This window comes from Canis aureus, chromosome 3, assembly GCF_053574225.1.
Source record: "Canis aureus isolate CA01 chromosome 3, VMU_Caureus_v.1.0, whole genome shotgun sequence".
Classification (NCBI taxonomy): Eukaryota; Metazoa; Chordata; class Mammalia; order Carnivora; family Canidae; genus Canis; species Canis aureus.
In genome coordinates, this window is record NC_135613.1 from 45,653,865 (window position 1) to 45,679,721 (window position 25,857).

Genomic DNA, 25,857 nt, shown 5'->3' on the forward strand with positions numbered 1-25,857 from the left:
AGGAAATTGAATGTGATAGAAATTGAGACTCAGGAAGTTGACCTCCTTAAAAGTGTATATACTGTCCAAAAGCTAGGGATGTGCACCAGATTTTAAAATCATCTCTACTTCTAACCATTTTTAAGTCTCTAACACTCTCACAGGAAATAAGGTAAAGTTGACCTTTAATGCATACCTCACAGGAAATAGCTATGATTCAGCCTGTAGCACCTTCCTCTGACACAGCTGAACTTGCCATCAGGTGTTTGATGCTGAGAGGAGTGGAGCAGCTGCATGTAGGTACCATCCTCTGGATGAGTCATAAGATTTATGGTATTTATTTCTCTTTTAAAAGTCTACATATCTCTTATGAATAATGGAGTTATTAATTCAGTGGTTGAGAAAATTAATAAAATGATACCTAATTTATCTGGCACATTTAAAGAATGAGTTCCTCCAGTAAGACTACCCTCAAGATAACTAAAACATAACTTCAAGGCCATGAAGTTAGAAAAACAAGTCCAATATTTTTCATGAAATGTTTTCTGAAATGAATAACATTTTCTGTTACCTTCTTAAATAAAGACTACAAAACTAAAATTGCACTTTTCATAATAACTCAGAGTTGTGAGTGTTGAAAAGTAGGGCAGGCACAGACACTGAGTTGGACACCACCAGTGAAGCAAAGTGGACACGGTACAGTACCAACCCACTGGAGGGTGATGAGGCAGCAGGAGAGGCAGTTGAAAGAGGTACCATAAAAATCCAGTTCAGAGGCACAAGTGTGATCAAACTGGAGAGAACACACAAACTGAGCCTGAGTCCTTGACCCAGGTCAGGTCAATTTTATCTTACAGGAGTTGGCATTCCAGCCTGAACTTTGCAAAATTGTGGACCTGAGGCTGCTGTATATTCCTCTCTGCTCCCTTAACTGTTTTCATACCTTCCCATTAGCACTTTATTCTTTGGCACTTTAATTTTTAAATACAATCTTCTTTCCCACTGAAGGGTCCTTGAAAGCCGTTAACATCCCCTCTGTAGTCACGGCCCCAAGTACAATGTATGATGGTACATGAAAGACTCTCAAGCATATGCAGCACTTTCATTGAGCTTATAATACAGAAAGGCAGAATGTCACAATAAATTAGAAAATAAATCTTTTCTTCAATTACATATACAGTCTACCGTATATTGGAAAGTGCAGAAGAGTTCTTTACCCCAGGATCAAGCCCCTTAGTGCAGTATATACAGAAATGACCTTAACTATGCTATGAAGGGTGGCTCACTGTACGGGTCTGTCCACAATCACACTGGGCTTTTCTGCTTTTATCCTCAATTCCTGGGGACCCAAACATGAGGATGCAGTTGTCTCTCTTTTTGTTCTTTAAAGAAGAAATTGGGTGATAGGAGCCACTTTCCTAGTTGAACGTCTGTTAAACAATTAAGACTTTTATTCTATCAAAAACTAGGGAGTTGTTTCAGAGCTGCGGTATGCTTTAGGAAAAACAAAAAAAAAAATCCATCCTGTCTTGCCTTTATTGGTGTTGCATTTCGAAAGGCCCTCTTCTGTCATCTTGGTTCCATTTGTGCCTGCCAGGAAGGGGGGTGGCTACGTGTCTTGTCCTGGTCAAGATGTGAAGAGGGATCCTGTCACACTTTACGCATTATAGTACTGTAAGCGATCTCAGATGGGGACACCTATTTTCTTCCCAAGTACAGAAACAGACTAGGCTGTACCACTGTACTCTACCTACCAAGAATTGCAGAGATATGTACAAAGCATCTTCCCTGTGCATACCCAAGGTGCTTCCTCTTGCCCCTATGGGTAGCCACTGCCATCTCCATTACTTCAAAAAACAACTCATCCAACCACTCATCAGTTTCTCCACCCTCTCATAATATTAATTTCTTCATTTCATACAGAATTACTAGATCACTATACAAAATCTTAAGCCTCTGAAATCAAGTCTACCTAATGGGATTTGCATTTTTAGTGGTACCTCTAATGGAATGTCTGAGGAGCTTTTTTTTTTTTTTTTTTAAGATTTTATTTATTCATGAGAGACACAGAGAGAAAGAGACGCAGAGACACAGGCGGGCTCCATGCAGGGAGCCTGATGTGGGACTCGATCCCAGGACTCCAGGATCATGCCCTGGGCCGAAGGCAGGCGCTAAACCGCTGAGCCACCCAGGAATCCCCTCTGAGGAGCTTTACACACTGTTAATATACAGTCACTCATCCCTACTAAAGTTACCACAAAGAAATGTAATAATCTAAGTAAAAACAGTGTACCCTTTATGTAAGCACAAACTCAGGACTAGTTTCCTACTCCCCTTTTCTAATCAGATTACCAGCCCTAAGTCAGCATATTGAAAACACAGGGTGCTGTATCACTTCCCCATATAGAGGTGGTAAATTTTTCTATTCTCTTTAAAGTCAAGGGGGGGAGATGGGGCTTCCCCTCACCACACCTGTGGCTGTTCCCACATCCCCTTGAGTATCCCAGGAAAAATAAAACGGCAGAACTGCAACAACAACAACAACAAAAAAAGTCAAAAGTCAGTAGGTTCCCATTTCAGGGATCAACAGTCTATCCCGTTCTGCTCATTCCCACCAACATAAGGCATCTGTGTCCTGAGGCAACATAGAGCCTTCTAGGCCTGCTTCCCTACAGGTAGACCAGCGTTGCTAGGCAGCCAATTTAACATTCCATGTCTTGGTTCAGCTATACTTCTTAAACTGGCAGATTCTAACTAATCTACTTCAAGGAGTTCCTTCTAGTAGCCAATTAGTTTATGACAATGTTTGTTGCCTCTGGACAGGGAAAAGGAAGATACTTTCAATCCACAATAGGCAGGACAATTTCTAGAAAAGCACAAATACATAAATACTCCAGTTCTACCTGTTTCCTTAAGCTTTAGCTTTAAGTTCTTTAAAGAGGATTTTTTTTAATTTGGAAAAAAATCTGAAATGCTGCATTGTGATATATTTGCCTTGATGATGTGCTAACTCAAAATATGCTTACTAATTTAATATGATGTTTTTCAGGATCACACATTTTATACTCAATCATCCTTTTCATTCCCCTCAACCAACAATCATTCCAAACTCTTACCAAATACCAGAGAAAACTTGAAATATTATGATTTTTAGGAAAGAAACACAGTTTATTCTTGTAGGCCTGTAAGAGTATGACAATATATCTTACAAACGGGAATAATTTTGAAAATAAAATGGAGTGTTATTTATAATTCCCTGGGACAAGTTTAAATTAAACTGTCCTAGATATACCCCTATGGCAACTCTGCCTATGGGGAAAAAGCCAAGACAGTGGGTCTTCATGATTTCTGATTAAAAATGAAGTCAAACCACTTATATTTGAGATTTGATATAGTTGATCCTCATCATTCCCTGATTCCAATTTGTGAATTCTTTTACCAACTAAAATGTACTTGTAACCCCCAAATCGATACTTATAGCATTTGTCAGTAATTTGCAGACATGTGCAGAGCGGTGAAAAATTCAAGTCACCCAATGTGCAAGTTCCCAGCTTAAAAAAAAAAAATTATTTTGGCTCTAGTACTACAAACAAGTGTCCTTTTGGAAGACATTTCTTAGTGCCACATTTTTCCCATTTCACCATTTAAAATGGCTCCCGAGCATAGTTCTGAAGTACAATCTAGTGTTCTTAAGTAAAGAAAGGCCACAATGTACATTACAAAGAAACTCCACGTGTTAGATGATCTTTGTTCAGGCATGAGTTATAATGTTGTTGGCGCTGAGGTGAATGTTAATGAATCAACAATATAGATTAAGTAAAGTGTCTTTAAAACAGAAACATATATAAAACAGGTTTATGTATTAATCCATTGATGAAAATGTAAGCAGGACAAAACAAGTGAAACAATAGAATCATTAATGAATTAGACTTGATCAAAGTTAAAAATTTCTGCTCTCAAAAGACATTGGTAAGAAAATGAAAAGATAAACCACAGAGTAGGACAAAATATTTTTAAAATGTATATGATAAAGGACTAGTTTCCAAACTATATAAAGAACTCTCAAAATCAATAATAAGAAAAACAACCAACCGATGAAATGGATAAAAGATCTCATCTTGATTATCCAGATCCCTGAAAGATTAGTCAATGTTCTCTTATTTTTTATTCTAACTCACTTCAATCCCCTTTCTTTCATTCTTTTTTTTTTTTTTCGATCCCTTTCTATCTCTATTTCTTTTCTGAAACTGTTCTAGGAAAAATACTGTCAAATCCAATACTTTCTTTTAGTTCTTATCAAATTTAATCTCTGATCATTTGATGCTGGCCATACATTCCTTGTATCTTTCCTTGTTCTTTGGTCAAGATTTCCTGATTCTGACCATCCGCTTCCTTCCCTTATCATTCTGGATGTGCTCTCTCAGTTTTCTTATTCTAATCTTAGTTTTAATGCTACTGATATGCTGAAATCTTCCAAATTTAGATCTCCAGCCCAAACTTCTCTCCCAGGTTTACCCATGCCTATAACAGCCCTCCAGACAGTTCTTTCTGCGCATGTTGTAAGGTCCTCCAAATTAACATGACCAGAACAAAACTTATCACTTCCCCATCACTCCTCCTTTTGTGTATTCGATTAACGTTGTTATCTACTGGGTCAGCAAAAACCATACCAGAGTCACTCTTCATGTTCCTGAATTCTTATCCCCTCTCACACGCATGTATTGTTCACTGCACAACTCCAGGGGTCGCCATTCCCTGGCTAGTCACAATGGCCTATCTAATCTTCCTCAGTATAGCTCTCCCTTTTGTTTCTTCCTCTCAGTTCTTGCTGCCCCTGGTTTGCTTTGGACCTTCATGAGCTTTTGATTTTCTTTCTTTTTTTTTTCTTAAAGATGTTATTTATTTATTTGACAGAGAAAGAGAGAAAGCACAAGCAGGGGGAGCGGGAGGCAGAGGCAGAGGGAGAAGCAGGCAGAAGCAGGGAGCCCTGCTGTGTGACTTCACCCCAGGACCCTGGGATCATGACCTGAGCTAAAGGCAGATGCTTAACCAACTGAGCGATTCAGGTGCCCCCAGCTTTTGGGTTTTAATAGCCTTTTAACTGGGCTCTTCATCTTCATTCAATTCTCCACCCAATAATTAGAATTATCTTTTAAAAGTCCAATCTGATTATGTTATTTCTTTGTTTACCAATCTTGGCTATCTCTAACTGACTTCAAGACAAAGGTTTAAGCTACTTGGCAGGAATACAAAGCCCAGTGATTACATTCTGCCACTGACCTTAATTTTCCAGCTCACACCCTATTCCCTTCAACCTGGAGAAACAACTAGTCAGTCCTAAAACATCTCTATTACTTGCACATTCTGTTCTTGTATGGGAAATTTTTCCCACACTGTCTCTTTCACAGCCTTGAAAATTGTTATTAATCATTCAAACCCAGTTGACAGTCCTTTCTTCTGTGTGGTCTTCAAAGACACTCTTATTCTTATAGTCTAAAAGTTCTCAACCCTGACTCTTCATTATAACCACTTGGAATTAAAAAATAACGGTGCCCAGACTTCACAGAAATTCTAATTTTCATTGTCTAGGATAAATCTGAGCATAGAAATATTTCCAGTATTTCCCCAGACTATTCTAATGTACTAGGTACCAAAAATATAAAAATTTAAAAGGTGAGATGGAGTTTCTGGCTTTAAGAAGTTTATTGCAACAAGTAACTGTCATTTACGATAAAAAGGAATACACGGAGTGAAAAGATATTCATGTAGAAGTAATAGAGGACGTGGGAGGAGAAAGTATGCCGGGGAAAGCCCCTGGTGATGCCTACTATAAATGTACCAAATATCTGGTAATTTTTTATTTGCTTGTAGAATCCTGTTAAAGCCTGAGTGATAGTTCAACTGATCCGCAATTAAATCACTTTAAACAATACAGCAAAAGAGCTATTCAGTAATTAATCACCATTGTATCTTTTATGCCCAGAACAATACCTGACGCATATTAGATACTCAAAATTTCTTGGTAAATAAATGAATGGTCAGCAGTAGCATTTAAACTGTCTTAAGAAATTGGTTTATAATAGACATCAATGTTAATTGCAAATTAAAACTAAGCATTATCGTTTTGTATATTATGGTGTTATATTTTGATAGGCAGAGTCGATATATATGTTCTACTTCTTGAATGAGACAGACCATTTTAAATTAAACTGAGAAAAAAAAGTACTGACAAAGCAGTTCACTTTCAGTAATCTGGGTTTTCCCAAATAGTGACATGAGAGCCAGTCATTTTGAATTGGACAGTTTTTGAGTTCCTCTTCAAGAATCTGAAATGTAGGTCAGGGCTTTGCTGACATTTCCATTTGCCTCGTTGCTGAAAATCTAAAGTGATTATTGACAAGCGGGCAGCGGGGAAAGAGGACATGACACAGGCAACAAGATAGCAGCCTGACTCTGAAGAGGAATTTTGTGCTTCCAACAAGTTGAAAGGTAAAGAGACAATGATCACCCAAATACTCAAAAACAGCTATATTTTCTTTTGGAAATACTTGGGCCAGGTTATTTTTTCTTGTAAGTTCTTGTGATATTTCATATAGTGGTTACTGATGAAAGTTGGATCTAAAATATTGTCTAACATCGTGTCACTTTAAACAATAATTATTGCATATATTCTACTGGGGGAGTATTTAACTTCTAACCAGGAGCATTTTAGGCCTTGTTTTGCCTCTTATTTATAAAGAGAAGACCTAATATTGCTAACAAATTATGAAAGGGATTCCTATATTCACGGGGGCAATGGGGACCCCAGTTTTTAGAAATGTTATCAGATATGTTATGCTATATGACGAGTCATGATTTTGTTTTGTTGTTTTATTTGAAAGGCTCGGGCCTTATTAAACAGCTAAAAATAACTTAATAATGTTGATTATTGAGTAACTGAATTATTCAATAATGTAAATAACCAACTAAATAATGCAACTCTAGTTGTAAACTAATAGCAATATTGTTTGGAATTTATATAATGTGGTTTTTTTTAGCTGTCTACAGATGAAAAGGTTTTGTTTTTTTTTTTCTAAGTTTAACTGGTGAGAGCACATATGCCTTTGTCTCACCTCATCTTTCTTCATTTTGGGTGCTTTCTTTCTGGAAGTTCTGCAATTTTTGGCTTTTCCCAAGTTTAACTCATCAAAGACTGATATTTTTGGAGCTTCATAGGTACAGAAATCTGGCCGGGGGAATTTATCATCAGGAGTTAGAGCAGAAATTTCTGATGAGAGAGATCAGATCAGAAGAAAGTACATTTTATCAAGGGTCAAAATGTCCTACTAAGGTAAATCAGAGTGACTTTTGAAGGGTATAAAAGACCATTTTATCATACTTCCTCACACACCACTGACTTTTCTTTGCCCTGTTTCCTCCTCCCTTCTGTTCTCTCTTTTCTTCCTCTTTTTTCCTTCCTTCCCACCTTCCTTCTTTTCTTCCTATTGAAATGTTCTCATCAAAGGCAATAATAACTGTTAGAAAAAAATGTAATGCCTTTTTTATTATTGTTATTTCATTAAAATACTACAACTTAAACATTTTTCATATTTTTTTCCTAGAGGGCAACATAGAACTTTTTCCTGCTTTCAGGCATGAATCAGATCACAATTCAATGGGATGTGGTAATAGCTCTTTACATATTCTTCAACTGGTGTCATGGAGGTATTGTATTTTTAGTACCTATTGTTATCCTTTATTTTTTAAAAAAATCTTGAGTGTTATTTTTAGGGCATTGTGTTAGGATCTTTGAAGAATCAAATATTATTAGATTGGGAAAAACTATATGCACATAAAAATTATGTGCATGAATGAAATAAAAGAGTCCAACCTCCCTCCTAACAGCAGGATTCTTTTTTCAAGTATCCCTAATGAACAAATCTCTAACTCATATATGAACATTTCTATGAAGAAGCTTATTATTCTGAGTTGGCACGTTCTATCTTTGAACTGTTATATAACTGTTACATGACAATCCAACAAACATTTAAATTTAATTCAACTCCACAAGCCCTTTGTTGACAGTTACTATGTATCAGGCACTGTGCTAAGCCTTTTATTCCTCACAACTTGTGCAACAATATTGTGCTATTATTATTCCCATCTTATAATTCACACAAACATCTGGCACTTACATTACAGATACAAGCATAAGCAGCTTTGAGGAATCGTCAGAAATTCAGGCAGGATAGCTGTTGGCATTTGAGAATTTCTACTGGGGCTTTGTGTCCTGGGCAGGTGGTAGAAATTCATTTACTCGGAGAGAAGTGACAACAAGGTAGGGTTTTAGACCTTGAGGAATGCTTTGCAAATCATGCAAGTTACTTGGAGTGATGACAAAAGGAAAACTGGATTCTGTAGATTGGAACAGAGATAATGTGTAATGGAGATAGAGGTGGCCCTATCATCAGAACTAGAATAACCTCCAGCAGGATATCAGACGCTCCCAGAGTCAAATTGACAGCTATCCAAAGAGATTTTTTTTAATAGATTTTACTTATTTATTCATGAGAGACAGAGAAAGAGAGAGGCAGAGACTTAGGCAGAAGGAGAAGCAGGCTCCATGCAGGGGAGCCTGATGCGGGACAGATCCCATGACCCCGGGGTCACGACTTGAGCCAAAGGCAGACACTCAACTGCTGACCCACCCAGGCATCCCTATCCAGGGAGAATTAGAAGAAATAAGACACTAGCTAACTTTTTCTGACTTCTTAAAATATGCAAATGATAAGTAGGATTTCTGTTTATGTATTCAAGTAATTAATATAGGGTTGAGAAATAAGTCAAGGGGATCCCTGGGTGGCTCAGCAGTTTAGCGCTGCCTTCAGCCCAGGGCGTGATCCTGGAGTCCTGGGATCGAGTCCCATATCGGGCTCCCTGCAGGGGGCCTGCTGCTTCTCCCTCTGCCTGTGTCTCTGCCAGTCTCTTTCTCTCTCTCTCTCTCTCTGTCTCTCATGAATAAATAAAAAAAAAATCATTAAAAAAGAGAAAGAAATAAGTCAAGCCCCCCGATATGTTATTAGAGACCCTCAAACTGTCCATTAGAAATTATTTTATATATTGTTCAATCTATGAATAGTTTCAATATCATGCACACTACATTTTTTCCAAGTTTCCTATTAGCATGTTATGTTCCCCCTTTGCAATAGCTCTGCTGAAATTAAAAACAAAAATTAACATTCCTTGGACCAATCTACTATCCCTATTTTAAAAAGATGTTAACATATTTTTGTATAACTTATTCTTACACAATCTGTGTCCTCACCAATTACTGATTTTTTTTTAGGTATTGAGAAATCACTGACTTACTAATTCATTCCTGAATGTTGTAAAGCTCAGTGGTTCAAAATTTCTAGGGTTCTTCTTTATTTTATTTTTGAAAACCAAGACAACATTTGTCTAAATCTGAAGTCTTCTGACATTTTAAAATATTTTCTATGTATTTTCAAACACTACCCATGATAATTCCATGATAATATTGACATATTTTTTAAAAGGTCCTGGAGATGCAGTTTGTCTGAACCTGAATTTTTTACCTTATTTAAAGCAGTCAGGTGCTTTCTTAAAACTTCCTTTTCATGCCTTTGGCTTCAATTTCCTGCTAATAATGATGGAATTATTTTTATCACTACTTGAACATTTAAATATTCATGATTTATACATAAATGTTCATTGTGTACATGGAAATATTCAATTACATTTGTATTACAAAAAGAATTAATTCTTTAAGATTATGGTCCAAACATAAGGACCTCTTAAAATCAAATACTTATCTTTTTCACTATTTTGATAAGGTTTTAAGGTATTTTAATGCAAGTATTTCCAGAAAAAGACAATAATAAATTTTCCTTGATGTGAATTTAATTTAACTGATACTCCATTGCACTCTCATTTGAGTTATTGAAAATGACTTTATTATTTTGGGTTATAAAATTAATACATTGTTAACCATATAATTTTTAAAAACAGAAGTATGCAATTAAAAATTTAAAAATTAGTCTAGGGCAGCCCTGGTGGCGCAGCAGTTTAGCGCCGCCTGCAGCCCAGGGCGTGATCCTGGAGACCCTGGATCGAGTCCTACGTCAGGCTCTCTGTATGATGCCTGCTTCTCCCTCTCCCTGTGTCTCTGCCTCTCTCTCTCTCTGTCTCTATGAATAAATAAATAAAATATTTAAATAAATAAATAAATAAATAAATAAATAAATAAATAAATAAAATTAGTCTAACCCACAGAGATTATCATTGTTAATATCTTAGTGCATTTCTTTTATCCATTCATCTATTTATTTCTGATATCGAGCCCATATTAAATATCTTGTTCTGCAATTGCTTTTTAACAAAATATATTCTGAACATTTTCCTGTGTTATTAAATTAATGATGAATTTTTAGTGATTATCATGCAATAGATGTTTGTTATTAGTAAAAAATTAGTAATTAGTAATTAGTAAAAATTAGTAATTTTTGTCATTCATTAAACTCATAAATTTCTTTTAAGATTTTTTTTATTTATTTGAGAGAGAGGGAAGGAGAGCACAAGCAGGGGGGAAAGGCAGAGGGAGAGGGAGGAGTAAATTCCACACTAAGCAGAGAGTCTGACGTGAGGCTCAGTCCTGGGACCCTGAGATCATAACGGGAGCTAAAGGCAGACTCTTAACCAATTGAGCCACCCAGGTGCCCCTAAATGTATAATTTTCTGATAAAAGTAGCCATTATCCACAATAGAACAATGAAAGATTGATTGAGTAGCTAGAAAATGCGGTTTGGATTCTGTAGTGCCAAGTGCTATTTGTAATCTTACTTTTGAAAAAAGGCATAGCCTTATAATGTCTCAGTTCTCTAAAACAGGAGAGTAATTATATCTGAACTTTAGACAGAGTAGCTTAAAGGCTAACTCTAGTTTTGTACTATGTTGCCAAGCATCAAAGGAAGTATGGTAAAAGTACATTATAATAAACAAATCCGTTAAAAGACAGTCCTAAAACTTCTAGTGGAAATCATTTAGTGAATAGGAAAGAATAAAATTTAAATGCAACAGCTTATCTTTTGAATCTCTTATTTTAATGGTTTACATGGAATTTAAAAATGTTTATCTATTCGTTTCCAGGAATTACAAATATAAACTGCTCTGGCCACATCTGGGTAGAACCAGCCACAATTTTTAAGATGGGTATGAATATCTCTATATATTGCCAAGCAGCAATTAAGAATTGCCAACCAAGGAAACTTTATTTTTATAAAAATGGCATCAAAGAAAGATTTCAAATCACAAGAATTAACAAAACAACAGCTCGGCTTTGGTATAGCAACTTTCTGGAGCCACATGCCTCTATGTACTGTACTGCTGAATGTCCTGGATATTTTCAAGAGACACTGATATGTGGAAAAGACATTTCTTCTGGATGTAAGTGTTGAGGTACATTCAAAATTCAAATGAAAGCTAACCTAGCAATTAACTAGCCTAAAATCCTGTCTAAAAATAGAGATAAATTAATATAGTTTACTTCTTATTTTAGTTGAATATAGAAACTGCAAACTCAAATACTTCCAGGGGCCAGGTTGAGAAGATAGGAATCAAGGAAGCTGGTAGGAGGTGTGCAGAGAAGAAAGCACATAGTTGGTCTATTGGATCTACTGGGGACAGCCACTGCCCAGCTGCATCATTTATGAGGATCCTGTATTCCTAAATCTTTTGACTCTTTGAAAGAAGACAGAAACACAAATTCTCATTGTGATCTCTAAAAGTTTTTAAGTGTTGCTGATGCATTCTTAAAACAAAATTTTAACACTAGCCTGTCCAAACACAGCATACACAAAGGGCAGCATCCTCAGATTTTAAGTGTTGTTCTTTTCATCTGCTTTACACTTCTGTTTTTTGTTTATTCGCTTTAAAACTGATATCATCAACCTTGAAAAAGATCCCATCAAGAAGTTTTGAGGCTAAGATTTAGGAAGAAAAAATAGTTGCAAAACTAGCATTATGTTCCTGCTATACCTCTTATAAGCTGTGTGACCTTGGGCCAGTTAACCACGTGTGTGAACCTTGATGCCATGTCTATAAAATGAGGCCAGTTATACCAGCTTTAGTAAGCACCAAATTTTAATAAACTATTTGAAAGCATATGACACACTTTAAAGTGCTATGCCAGTGTTCCCAAACCCTTAAAATTACATGCTTTTGATAAAACATGAGGAGATTCTGATATAGTTCCCTGCTCCTACTCCTACTGCACCAAATGTGAATCATTGTTACTGTAATTATTAAGAAAAAAATTAATCACATTCATCTTAAAAATACTTGCTAAATTCAATTTGTATTTATGATATTCTAAAGATGTATAAGTTATTACAGTAATATGAGGTGACTTGTATAATTATATACTTAATTCTTGATTCTACTGTTATGAGAAGTAGATCAATAAATTCAGCACTGTTTTAACCCAGAGTTTCATTCCCTAGAGCACCTGGACCCAATTTCAGTGAAGAAAGATAGAGGGGTTGGAATCTTTGTCATGTTCCTTTCCTCTATACCTCTTAACAATCAAATTTGATTTCTTAGTCTTCCTCATCTCCAGACCTTATGTAGCAAGAGCAAGACCACCTGGTGGTAACCACTTGTCCCTAGAATGGACACCGGAAAAGCAAGAGGCTTCCTTCTTCTAAATAAGGCCATTGTCCTACTTAATTCAGGGAACTTGATCTTGCATGATTTTCAAAAGAAAAAAGAGCTATGGCAGGTGGTAGAGGTAAATTGAGGAAGGAAAATAGTAAGTTTTGGGGTGAAGGAATAAAGTTGGCAAACTCATGCCTTAAATTGATAATAACATACTAAACTTGCCCCAAATTATAAGAAATGAGGCCACAGGCAGATATCTTATCTGATGTTTAAGGACTGCTTAGCTTGTCCACATCCTCAGGAAACATAAACAATAGTTCATGCTTAAATATTTTACTATTTATACTTTGTGGGTAGGGGTAAGGGGTTACGAGAAGGTACAATTTCTTTGGAGGGGAAATAAGCAACTTTCACAGTTATGGAAAATTGGTTTTTAATTTAAGCCAGAGGAGGCAAAAGATGTATGGCCTCTTTCCTTGTGTTGCAATTTGAGTGACAAATTATCTCCAAAAGCCCTTCCAGTGTTGGCTGAGGGCCTCTGCCCATGAACACAACCACCAGGCCATGTTTAGAGTCAGAGAATGGCTTTTGCTCCCTTCTGGGACAATATCATAGAAGACTTTAGATTTTCTGCTGCTGGCTGCTTAGAAAGAACATCACTCTTTCCATTTATTTACTTTGTGAGTTGTAACTCCTTACCTAGGTTTCTGGTTATGAGTGTGAAATTGTAACTGCCAGGAAAGAATTTACTCTCTTAGACTCAAGAACCCATGTGTTCTTGGGCTCTGCATTCTTAGCAAACAAAACTTCCTATTTAAGTAGGTCAAAAAAAGATTTTTGAGGGTTTTTGTGGTACTCTAGAAATCACATTGCTTTCACTGGGTTACTTTGATCACAGGATATTTGTCCTGTGAACTTTACTATGTTAACTTATATCAACGTTTTGAATAAAATGATGATGTGTATTTTTTTTAGACTGGAAACAAATCATAAAAGAGAGAGAAAATAAATGAGTCAGCGCTTTCCCTGAAAAGAAATCCAAATATATATAAAATCTTCTGTACTTTAATATGTAATTTATGAAATATAAACTATTATTATCTAAATTTCCATTTTTAGCCATCATTTTAAACACTTCTTAGAATCTCACATGTGAATGAATGCACACATATTATGAGAAGTTTGTTTCATACCAATCATGGGGTAAAATAAGATTTCTTTATTCATTCAAAAATACCAAATTAAAATATACCATACATGGAACAGTCCGTTTCCACTTAACCGTTTATTTAAAAGTTTAAATATCTTTGACTTAAATTTTAACCATCTTTGATCTCTACTTATTGTGAACAAAGCAGATTATTTTTTTATCCAGTAAAAGTCCCTGGATATTTGTCTTTAACATTACTATCTAGTATCATTACTGACACAATAGGCTGGCCTATGCTCTCCGTGAGGAAGGAATTGCTGTGATCATTGCCAGAAGCATTGTGTGCTTCTGTTATTTTAAATTCTCCTCATTATTATTTTATTAATCAAGCCAATCTAATTATGAGATAAACTTTACTGAGTGTTTGCCATGCACCAAAAACATGTTAAATGCTAGAAACTCAAAGAAGACAGACTCTATCTTAAAGAAACTCTCAGTAGAAAATGATCCTTGGTTAGACTCTAAATTAATAAGAAATCTGGCCTGTGATTAGTAAGTGCTCCAATAATGGGGCAAGGGATGGGATTAGGAGGAACAAGCAAAAACATAAGCCTCATCTGTGTATACTTCAGGGTATTCCCTGGTACCTGGCTGTATGGTCAGTTTCTATCCTTGACAGTGGATAGATTGGCAATGTGATTAACAGCCCGGTCTTACTCTCATAACCGTAATCACACTCCCATCTGTACAAACTTCACATTAACAAATATTGAGCTTATTTGCACCTGTGTATATAACCTATTTGATCTTTTGCAAAGTTAACTAACCACCAGGTATTTATAACCCTGAGCATTCACTTTATATAGAATGCTGTGGAATAACATAGCCCAAAAGATTGACCAGTGTCTTTTATGGCCAAATCAACGGTATTCTGTCTAAAACCAGAGGGGAAAAATAACTCCAGCACAAATCATTGTAATCAGTGAGGGACCACAACTCAATCAATATTCAAAATGTCTTAAATTTATGTTTCTAAACCTACCTCCTTTAAGACTCACATAAAACTTTCTTTTCACATATTTGAAGTCCAGTTTCTTCCCATTATAATTCAATGCTACAACTTACCAAAATGTTTTAAAATACTTTAGTATGTTCTTACTGCTTGAAATCATTTTTAATTGTAAAATCAAATTGCATACAACATAGGAAGTTTTTAAAAATTAAGACCAGCAAAAAGGAAACACCCATCATCTCTATAATCCTATAATCTCACTACTAACAATCCCTCTTTAATAATTTGAGCTATGGGACACCTGGGTGGCTCAGCAGTTGAGCATCTGCCTTTGGCTCAGGGCGTGATCCCAGGACTCTGGACCAAGTCCCACATTGGCCTCCTTGTATGGAGCCTGTTTCTCCATCTGCCTGTGTCTCTGCCTCTCTCTCTCTCTCTCTCTCTCTCTGTGCCTCTCATGAATAAGTAAAATCTTTAAAAAAAAAATAATAATTTTAACTATATCTTTCAGGTTTTAGTTTCTCTCTCCTTCCCCTTTCTCCTTCTCTTTCCTCCTCCCCAACCCCTCTCCCTCTCTCTGTCTGTCTCTCTTTGAAATGATATCACTATAGTATGCTATTTTGCAAACTGCATTTTTCACTTTATCCTGTAACTAGAATTTCCTTAATTAACATATTTCTAGTGCTTTCCAGAGACCAGACACTAGATTATCACCTGCAACTTTGTTTTTGGATACATTTTAGGAGTGTTTGATAATTTACTTAACTGATTTTGGAGCATTAGGTTGTTTCCAATTTATTCATTACTATAAACAATATTTTAAGAGGCACACACTTGGAGTGCCTAGATAGCTTAGTCAGATAGTGATCGACTCTTGGCTTTGGCTCAAGTCATGATCTTGGGGTTGTGAGATCGAGCCCTGGGCATGGGGCTCCTCGTTCAGTGGGGAATCTACTTGAGATTCTCTTTCTCCCTCTCTCTGCCCCTCCCCACCACACACACTCTCTGTTTCTCTAAAATAAATTTAAAAAAAAATCTTAAAAAAAGAAAGAGGCACACACTTTTAGCCAAATATTTTCGTATATCTTTGAACATTTCATTAAAGATGGATTCCTAGGTGTAAAACTGTGGGGTTGCAAGATATTGCTCTAGCTTTTAAAAACTGTGATATGTAGGGCATTGGGATGGCTCAGTCGGTTAAGTGTCTGCCTTCAGCTCAGGTCATGAACCAGAATCCTGGGATCGAGTCCTGCATCCAGCTCCCCACTATGAAGGAAGTCTGTCTCTCCCTCTGCCCTGACTCCCTCTTTTTCTGTGTAGCTCATGAATAAATAAAACCTTTAAAAAATGAAAACAAAAAACAAAACCCCCCAAAACTGTGATATGTAAAGTGTTCTCCATAAAGGTTTTACCAGTTTGTACTCTCACCAACAGGGGTATTAGAGGATTTCCCTGAATCCATTCTAACACTGTGGTTTACTATATTTCAAAATCCTTGCCAATTTTATAGGTCTAAACGATATCTATTACTGTTTCAATTTGCAATGAGAAAACTTTTTCACATATATATTTTTATTTTACAAGTAAGATTCTTGGTGGATGATTTGCAAGTGAAGTGCAGGAATATATTTGTATTTAAGATAAATCTTTAAGAGTGCCTGGGTGCTCAGTTGGTTAGTCAACTGACTCTTGATCTCAGCTCAGGTATTGATCTCAGGGTGGTGAGTTCAAGCTCCAGGTGGGCTTCATGCTGGGCATGGAGCCTACTTTAAAAAAAAAAAAAGATAAATCTTAGGTATAACTTCACATACACAGATGTATACACTTTATTCTTTTTGAACCCCCATTCTTCCATTTTTCTTGTTATTTGCTGTGCATGTAGGGACAAGTTGAGAGAGCCATACCTGAAAAGTGACATGATAAACACTCTATATTTCTATACTTTTATCTTGATCTTGGTCATTTATTATTGGGTGATGTAACTGAAAATTTTAGATGTCATTCTATAGTTTCGGTGTTTCATAGACTTCAGAGATCACAAGGGCTCCAAAAATATCATCAGAACTCCCATCTTTTCCCATCTTTTGGGATATATGCCCCCCACCCCGTGTTGTCTTCATTCTTAAATGCAATATGGCCACTAACAGCTAATGGCTCACATGTTAGTCAGAGACCGCTGTTTCAGGGGAGAAGAAAGTACCTTGTTTACAATGGCTCCCGAAAAGTCCCTTGGAAAATTCTGGTTGGTTCATTTTTGAGTCATGTGTTCATTCCCAAGAGAAATATTCTGATTAGTTAGCCTCTGTCAAGGATATACTTCTGAGTGAAGCCTCCTGAGTGACAGCCCTTGGGGTAGGGATAGAGTGGGGATGAGGTTGGGAAGGAGGGAGATATCAGTTCTCAAAAGGGAAAGATGCTAACAAACAAAAACTAAATAATGTTCTCATTATTTATGGTCACTGAGAAAAAGAGCTAAAGGGGATGCAGGAAGGGAGAAAGAGAAACTTGAAATAGAATTCTGTGAATATTAATTTTTTTAAGAGAGATTGTGAGTGGGGGAGAAGCAGAGGGAAAGGGAAAGAGAATCTTAAGCAGGCTCCACGCTCAGCAGTACGGAGCCCAATGTGGGGCTTGATCTCACAACCCTGAGATCATGACCTGAGCCGAAATCAAGAGCCAGACACTTAACCAACTAGGCCACCCAGGTGCCCCAATGCCAAAATTTTTTAATCATTTTTTTATTGTGGTAAAATATATATAACATAAAACATGTATTTCAACTATTAGCAATAGTCGCACCTCGGATAAACCTCATTGGCTATTATACTGCCACTGCGCAAAGCTATATTTTATTCTTAAGTGTACAGTTCTGAGGCATTTAAGTACATTCATACTATTGTGCAACTATCACCATCACCCATTTCCAGATTTATTTTCATCTTCAAAATTGGAACTCTGAACCCATTAAACAATGCTCATTTCCCCCCTTCCCCCTCCCCCACTGTCTTGGCAACCATCATTCTATTTTCATCAATGTTATAGCATGTATCAGAATTCCCTTTCTCTTTAAGGATGTGTAATATTCCATTGTATGTATGAGCACCAAACTTTAAAGTGAGTAGTGAAATAGGTGCCAGAAGAGGAAATAGTATGCCAGAGTGAAAGAACACTTTGGGGAATCCTTTCACAAGAGCCAAAATGCAAAGGTTTCAAGGGGAAAGTGACCAAAATAGCAAATGCTGCACAAGTCAAGTTCAGTGGGGATTGCACAGATATCTTAGAATTGGTTCATTAGAAAGTCATTAATGACCTTATCAATAATAGTTTTGGTAGAATTGTGGTCCGAATCTTTTTTTTTTTAAGTCTAACAACAAATCTTTATTTATTTTAACTTTTATTTATTTATGATAGTCACAGAGAGAGAGAGAGAGAGAGAGAGAGAGAGAGAGGCAGAGACACAGGCAGAGGGAGAAGCAGGCTCCATGCACCGGGAGCCCGATGTGGGATTCGATCCCGGGTCTCCAGGATCGCACCCCGGGCCAAAGGCAGGTGCCAAACCGCTGCTCCACTCAAGGGTCTCTGTGGTCCGAATCTTAATTGTCTGGAGTTCAAGAGCAAATAGGAGATAAAATAAAAAACTAGAATAACATAGGATTCTTAGTTCAGCTGTTAAGAAGAGGAGATACGGTGGTAGCTGAGGAGTGAGAATTTGAGGAGTAAGGTTTTTTTCTTCTGAAGGGAGAACTTGATCATATTAATATCCCAAGAGAAATGGAGAATACAGTAAAGTATTACAAAGGAGAGTAGAGATGCTTAATGGCAAAGTAGGTTGTAAGGTGAGGTGGTAGGGATGGAATGAGGGAGGTACTGAGTGCTGTTAGGGCTGGTTTCCTAAATAAAATGGAAAGTTTTTCAACTAACTACTTTATAAAGAGCTTTATGTTTATATGGTGGCTCCTAAGTGATAACATTTTGTTGCAGATCCACCAGATGTTCCTGACAAGGTAACCTGTGTCATTTATGAATATTCAGGCAACATGACTTGTACCTGGAATTCTGGGAAGCCTACCTACATAGACACAAAGTATGTGGTGTATGTGAAGAGGTAGGTTCCTTCAACAGTTTAACATGAGCAATTCTACTCCAGTCCAGCTAGTGTTCTGCTCCAGCAGAGATCCAAAAAATAAGTCGTAAACATTAAATGTACATGTAAACATTAAATGTACACGTAAACATTAAATGTACCAATTCCCTAATTATCGTCAGTGAAGCCACCGAAACCTTTTTTGGGCCATTAATATTTTCACCTTCTGTGACAATGTGTTCTATAAACTTTCTGCCCTTTAATTCATTAGTATGTACCTGGGGGCAGGGACCTAATGGCAATATAACACACAACAGTTTTTAAAGGACCTTTGTTTTAATCCCAGCTCTATCCTCTTTCTAGGGTTTAGGCAACTTGGTCAACCTCTCCAAATTACCTTTATTTTGTCTTTAAAACGGGTATAAGAATAGAACCTAATGCACAGTTTCATTCTAATTATTTAAGTCAAATTTGGCTTTTAAAGCATGTAGCACAGTGCCAGGTCCACCATTAGCACTAAATTCATGGAAGCTGTTAGTTGCTAATAATGTTCTCCAAATCTTAAATTTGATGTCTGTACAGGCTGACCATCTTTCGTAGTTTGTTTGAGACTAAGTTACCAGGACACAGGACTTTCAATTTTAAAACTGAAAGTAATAACTGAGTGAAAGTGATAATTTTCTACCTGGTGTCTAGGAGGACTTTGAGGAAATACTCTTTCATTACATTCTTACAATAAATAATAAGACATCAGGAGCCAAGATGACCGTGCAACCAAAATCTCTAAAGTTTTATGCTTATGGACAAATGGTTGATCATAAAAGTTGTACTACATTGTACTAAATTAAATTGGGAAAACGTGTGTACTAACTTAGAAACTGCAAAATAGGAAAAAGTTGATATGAAAAAATCCCTTTCCCTCTAGTGTCCATAGCTGAATTCTTTCTTTGTTACATTTAAACTATATCCACATCTGTTGGTCTGTTTTGAAATCCTCTGTTAGTATTAAAGATGGAAATAAAACAATTAAAAAAAAGGTATGAGCAAACTGGACTAAGTTGGTCACCCACCCATGTTTCCCATTTAGGTTAGTTTATTTATTTATTTTTAATTTTTTAATTTTTATTTTATATACTTTTATGGAAGTTTGATTTGCTAACATATAACATATATATGACACCCAGTGCTTTTTTTTTTTTTTAAGGAATGCCTTCAATGAGTATTTGAAGTATACTTTTTTCTGTTTGTAACTCTCAAAAAAGTTTCCCAAACTATTCATTTTTTAAAAAGCATTTATGGGACCCTTACTATTTGCCAAACATTTAGCCAAAAGCTTTATATGTGCTACTCATTTAATTCTTCACACAGCCTTGTGAGGTACATATGATTATTTTTCTGATTTTTGTAAACAAACTGTTTGAGGCTCAGTGGGGTTAGGGGATGCTTCCAGGGTCACATAGCTAAGAGAGGGAAAAGCAGTATTTGAACTTGGGATGGCCTGACTGCCTTCTTCACAATTTAGTATTTTCTGTGACGCTTTCTGTGGAAACCAGATCACAGGGCATGTTTGAAAGACAATAACCAGGTCTCATCACAGTAGAGGAGAATAATCTTCCAATTTTGCTCTCTTTCTCCACTTGTGGCATACTCAGAATAATTTTAATTAAGTGAAACATGAAAAGTAACACCTCTTCATTCAAGAAATTCTGTGTAAAACCTGGACAGATTTTATTAATACACTGCTAAGCCAACAGTTACCAGCTACATGCCGTGGGCAAGAAGCTCACACCTTTCATTCTAGCAGGGGTTAAACAGAGGCAAGGTCAGGATCAAAAAGATGATGGAAACACTGAGATTAGGCATAGGTTGTATTGTCAGGTGCACTCCATACTACATCTTCAATCCTCAGCTTCACTTTGTGAACTATTATTACTGTCCCCATTTTACAGTGCTCATATTATCTCTCCCAAGTCACTTAGCTAAGATGGTAAGAGAGCCAGGATTCTAACACAGGCATGAGGTTTAACCTCTACCCTTTGCCTCTAAAGGCAAAGTAGTCCTTTAAAGATGAAAAGAGGACAAGAAAACTTAAGAATCTCCTTTGTAAAGTCAGCTTTAGGAATTTGAAAATGAAGGCAGTACGGGAGTAGCCTTCATAGTGCAAGTTCACAGAAAAGCTAGATAGTGCCAGATTGACAGAGAAAGTATAGAGCCTTAAGGATTTTTGCTATTTCCTGGAACTTTTACTACCTCATGGGCCCACTGATCTTTTCTGGTTGCTTATTTTTTTTTTAATATAACAGCTTTATAGAGTATAATTCACAAACTGTACAATTCACCTCATTTAAAGTATAGCATTCAATGGCTTTAGTATATTTACAGAGTTACGCAACCATCATCACAATTTTAGAATATTTTCTCATGCCAAAAGGAAACAGTGTATCCATTGGTAGTCATTCCATTTCCCTCAACTTTCTCATCTGGAGGCATCCTCTGGGGATTTGCCTACTCTGGACACTTCATATAAAAGTAGTCATACAACACGTGGTCTTTTGTAACTGGCTCTTTCACTTAGTACAAGGATTTCAAGGTTCTTTATCTGTAGTCTAGCATATATAAGTACTTCATTCCTTTTTTATGGCCAAATAATGCTCCATTATATGAATATATCACATTTACTTTATCCATTAATTAGTTGATGGACACTTGGGTTGTTTCCTCTTTTTGGCTATTATGAGTAATGCTTCTGGGATATTCATGTGCAAGATTTTGGGTAGACACAGGTTTTCATTTCTCTTGGGTATATACTTTGGAAGAGAATTGCTTGGTCATACATTAATTCTATTCAAATTTTTGAGGAACTGCCATACTGGTTTCTAAAACAACTGCACCATTTTATATTCCCACTAGGAGTATATGAAGATTATAAATTCTCCAAATTCTTTCCAACACTTATTATTATCTTATTAGTTAACCTAGTGGGTATGAGTTAATTCTTTCAGGTCCTACTTATTTGCCTTCTCAGGTTCCTGACAATAAAATTGCATTGTAAATTTAGAACAGACATACCACAATTTGAAAAGATGTATTTGTTGAACAAAAACTTGCCAACCACCACCTGATTTCCTATTTAGTATCATAAAAAATGTTCTCCAAATATCTTAACTATTTATTATAGATTTCTTTTAAAATCCATCAATGTGTTCAGTTACAAATGTTTAAATTATTTACAAATGGCTTCTTTTAAGAAATATATCTAGCTTATAAAGTGAGAAATATCTGTAGTAGTTATGAGCATTGAGATTGTTCTCAGTACTCAAAAAGTCACCTTGAAAGTGTTAAGAATACACTTATTAAAAAAGCATGCTTTCAGAACTATCCATTGGAAAAAATGGGGGTTTTTGAGTTTTACTTTTGATTTCCAGTTCTGAGATTTATCAGTTGGATGTCTTTTATGATGCAAATATCAGAAAACCAAAGTGCAGTGACTTAAACAGATGGGGCTTTATTTATGTCAATCCATAGTGGTAAGAATTACAGAGTTGGCATGATTACTCACTGACATCTCAAAGGTTTTTCTGCCTTTCTCTTCTATAAGCTTTAGTGTGTCGGCCTTAATCCTCAGAAGCTGCACCTCTAGGCTTCTCATCCAAGTCTCAGGCAGGAAAAGTAGTGAAGGAAAAGAAACGTCCTCCCATGGCCTTCCATTTGCATCTCATTGACTGGAACTTGGGTTACATGTTTGTCTACTCTGGATGGGAACCTAAGAGAAGAGCAATGTTGATAGAATCCAGTACTGTCATTTAACAGTATCTGCCATAATTTCTAGCTTTATGATCTTGGAAAAGTTCCTGTGACTAAGCCTTATGTTTCCTTACATAACTTGGGAAATGAAGATAAGTAATACTATACTGGATGTTCCAAAGTTTATGAGAACACAAACTATAAAAAATGACTTGCAAATAGGAAATGCTTAAAAACAACAAAAAGGCAGAGTATAATGGTGACACTCAAAGCTGATATCCTAGGCTGTGATTTGTTCTTACATCAAACCTGATTTGGGTGAGTAGATTAATATAAGGCCGTTAAAAATGATCATTTACAGGATATTGTAAACAATTTTACTTACATTATTTTCAAGTGACAGTAATTTTAGACAGATGAAAATCTAGAAAGAGATGTCAGATGTGCTCTAAAAGTAAGACCTTCCTGGGGGAAAAAAACTAAAAAAATACAAGTAAGACTAATTTTTTAGCTGTTGTGCATATGTCAATAGTAAACTCATTCATTCAGACTAGAAATGTTAACTCAATATGGGCAAGAATTTTTGTTTTGTTCACTGATACATCACTTGCTCTTAGAATGGGATACATTGTAACTGCTCAATTAATATTTATTGAGTGGTTATTCTGATAAGTAGAAATAAACATTTCCTGCATTGTCCCCTCACAGTCTAAATAATAATAATACAAAGTCTTACCTCTTAGAAAAACTTTTTTTTTACCATATTTTCTGAAATCCAACAGTAAATTACAGTCAAACTCAGACAAGCCTAACCCAAATTCTTTACTAAGTCCAGATTAATGGAATGTTATATTTTAGAAAGACCTAAAAGATATGAAGGATTAGCATAAAAATGAATATTCTCCTGTAGCAAATTCAAAAAATGAGCTCTTATAAATAAGCACAAATTGGAAAAGAGACTAAACATCTATTCATCTTACAATTAATTAAAAACACACCAATGAGTTGAAAAAAATTAGAGAAAAGAAAGTTAATTTTCTAACTATCAATAAGATCTTACCCCCCAGGAAACAGCTGACTTATGAATTTTATGGTTGAGGTAATTTAAAAAGGTCATTCTAGATCCTTGGTTCTTAGGGTATTTTCCACTTTGGCAGATAGGTATAGAGATCAGCATTTGCAAGGTTTCACTTCCAATTCATGTGTTTCTGTTTTCCAGTAAAATCATATATACGGAGAGGTATTTTACCCCAGTCCACCCACTTGTTCCACTAGTGGCAGAAAGGTAGCATTCCCTCTATTGCAGCCTAGGGGTCATCAGGACTTCCTTCTGGTGTTGGGTTGAAGTTGTAAAATAGAGGAATATTGTACCTGTGTTGCTTCAAGAGCTTTCTTTCCCTTAGTATCTTTGTGGTGACACAACCTCCCCTCCTCTCTGTATTTTGCTATGTGTCAATAAGTGGTGATAGGAAAAACCAAAGAAGAAGAAACTCTGCTAATAAATATCTGCCTACTATTGTCTATTACCCACAAACAGCTTCATGTAAATATGTTCTTTCTTTATCCTGGAAACTCTTGCAATGTCTGTTGAAATGTCTTCTACTCAATAAATACTTGTTGAATAAAAATGAATGCATGATGGCCTCTCATTCTATTCCATTCAAGACAATTTACCAAATATTTATTTAGCATTTTGTGTTTTCTTATTACTATGTTTAACTCTAGAGATTTTTTTTTTTTTTTTTGGTGGCTAGGTATCATCTCTGTGACATCATAAACTTATTAGAATAACACCAATGATAGAATTTTCAGGCACTGTGAAAGACTAGTAGAGCAATTATTTTTCGATGAGATATCATTTTAGATCTCCTAGGATCAGTTGCCTTCTGTCAATTCAGAAGGCTGGCTTGTTTTTACCATTTCTTCTTCTCCTCCATATGCATATTCCTAATAACCAGAAAGCGTTCTTAGGCATGACTCCAAATATTTTTAAGGCCAGATGTTATATTTCAGTAATTCCTTTAGGACTTAATAAGCAGTTCATATTTTTAAATCCATTTCCCCACCAATTCTATGCCTGAACTAGGAAAGCTGATGGTGGCTGGGGACAAACACAAACTTACTAACTTGATGTTACTTTATATTCATGACCATTAATCCCATTTGGGTCCAGATAGCCACCCAGTATCCTGCTACATATCACTGCCCAAGTTACTCCTCCACTAAGCCGATAATTATTTTATTACTTCTTCTCTCATTTCTAGTTTCCAGCGTTACTTTCTCCCTCCTCATTCTCTATTGATGACTTTCTAATTTCACTGAGAAAATAGGAGCAATGAGAAAAACCATAAGCTTCCCCCAACTACTGATGCACTGACATCTGTACCCATATACTTGGTCTTCCATTCTACTATTGTGGATGAACTACAATAGTTGTAGTTCCCTGAGGCCCTGAGGCCAACCCTCAGTTGCCCTGAGGCCAACCCTCCACTTCGTGTGCTAGATCTTACTCCTCCTGCCTCCTGGATAACATTGCTCCAACAATTTTTCTCTCTCTTTTCTGCATGATCACTTTTTCTATCTTTATTGGATCATTCCTACCAGCTTTCAAACATGTTACAGCATTTGCCCTCTTGAAAAATACACTTCCCCTCTCCACTACCCTATTTCTTTGCTCCTCTTTATGGCAAAACTCAAGAGTCGTCTATACTTTCTGTCTCTACTTCCCCTCTCATCTTTTTAAAATCTAGTTTAGTCAAATTTTTGCTGTCCACTGAGACAGGTCTTATCAGTGTCACTGATCAATTCCCCATGACCAAATCCAATGGTTTCTTCTCAGTCTTTATCTTCTTTATTGGGAGCACTTAATTAAGCTTTTCACTTCCTTTTTTTGGCTTTGAGGACACCACTCCCTTTCGATTCTCCTCCTACCTTCCTGGATGCTTTTTCTCAGGCTCATTAACTGATGCCTCTTCATTTCCAGTAAATAAGAAGCGTTTACTTCCTATTAGCTTTATACTAGGGTCTCCTTTTATCTCAATCTATAGTCATTACCTAAAAGATATGATCCAAATTTATACTGTAAAACTCCCTAGTTTATCTACCTTGAGTCTAGACATTTCTGTTCATAGCTACCATGTATCTAACATCTTATTCAGCACTTCCTCTTAGACATCCAAAAGTTATCTCAAAGCTAACGTGTTCAAAACCAAACACCCTGTGTTTCCTTTCCCT

The 25,857-nt window shown here is 36.2% G+C and overlaps 1 protein-coding gene, 2 long non-coding RNA genes and 1 other non-coding gene across 7 annotated transcripts in view; 1 reads left to right on the top strand and 3 right to left on the bottom strand.

Moving 5' to 3' along the window:
- The window catches only part of LOC144310768 (uncharacterized), a 130,048-nt gene that overhangs the window by 22,811 nt on the left and 81,380 nt on the right, over positions 1–25,857 (bottom strand). The window lies entirely within an intron of this gene.
- The window catches only part of IL23R (interleukin 23 receptor), a 65,627-nt gene continuing 46,008 nt past the window's right edge, over positions 6,239–25,857 (top strand). Inside the window, exons 1-4 of the mRNA XM_077892248.1 lie at positions 6,239–6,468; positions 7,581–7,683; positions 11,125–11,421; positions 18,777–18,900. Of these exons, the coding sequence (XP_077748374.1) occupies positions 7,614–7,683; positions 11,125–11,421; positions 18,777–18,900 (491 nt within the window). The 5' untranslated portion in view covers positions 6,239–6,468; positions 7,581–7,613. The remainder of the gene's footprint in view (positions 6,469–7,580; positions 7,684–11,124; positions 11,422–18,776; positions 18,901–25,857) is intronic.
- LOC144311653 (U4 spliceosomal RNA) lies at positions 17,498–17,639 on the bottom strand. The gene has a single exon (XR_013377240.1). It is a non-coding gene; the product is annotated as a U4 spliceosomal RNA (small nuclear RNA).
- Positions 22,367–25,857, bottom strand: part of LOC144310769 (uncharacterized) — a 38,285-nt gene continuing 34,794 nt past the window's right edge. The window contains exon 3 of the long non-coding RNA XR_013376448.1: positions 22,367–22,642. This is a non-coding gene — a long non-coding RNA (uncharacterized LOC144310769). The remainder of the gene's footprint in view (positions 22,643–25,857) is intronic.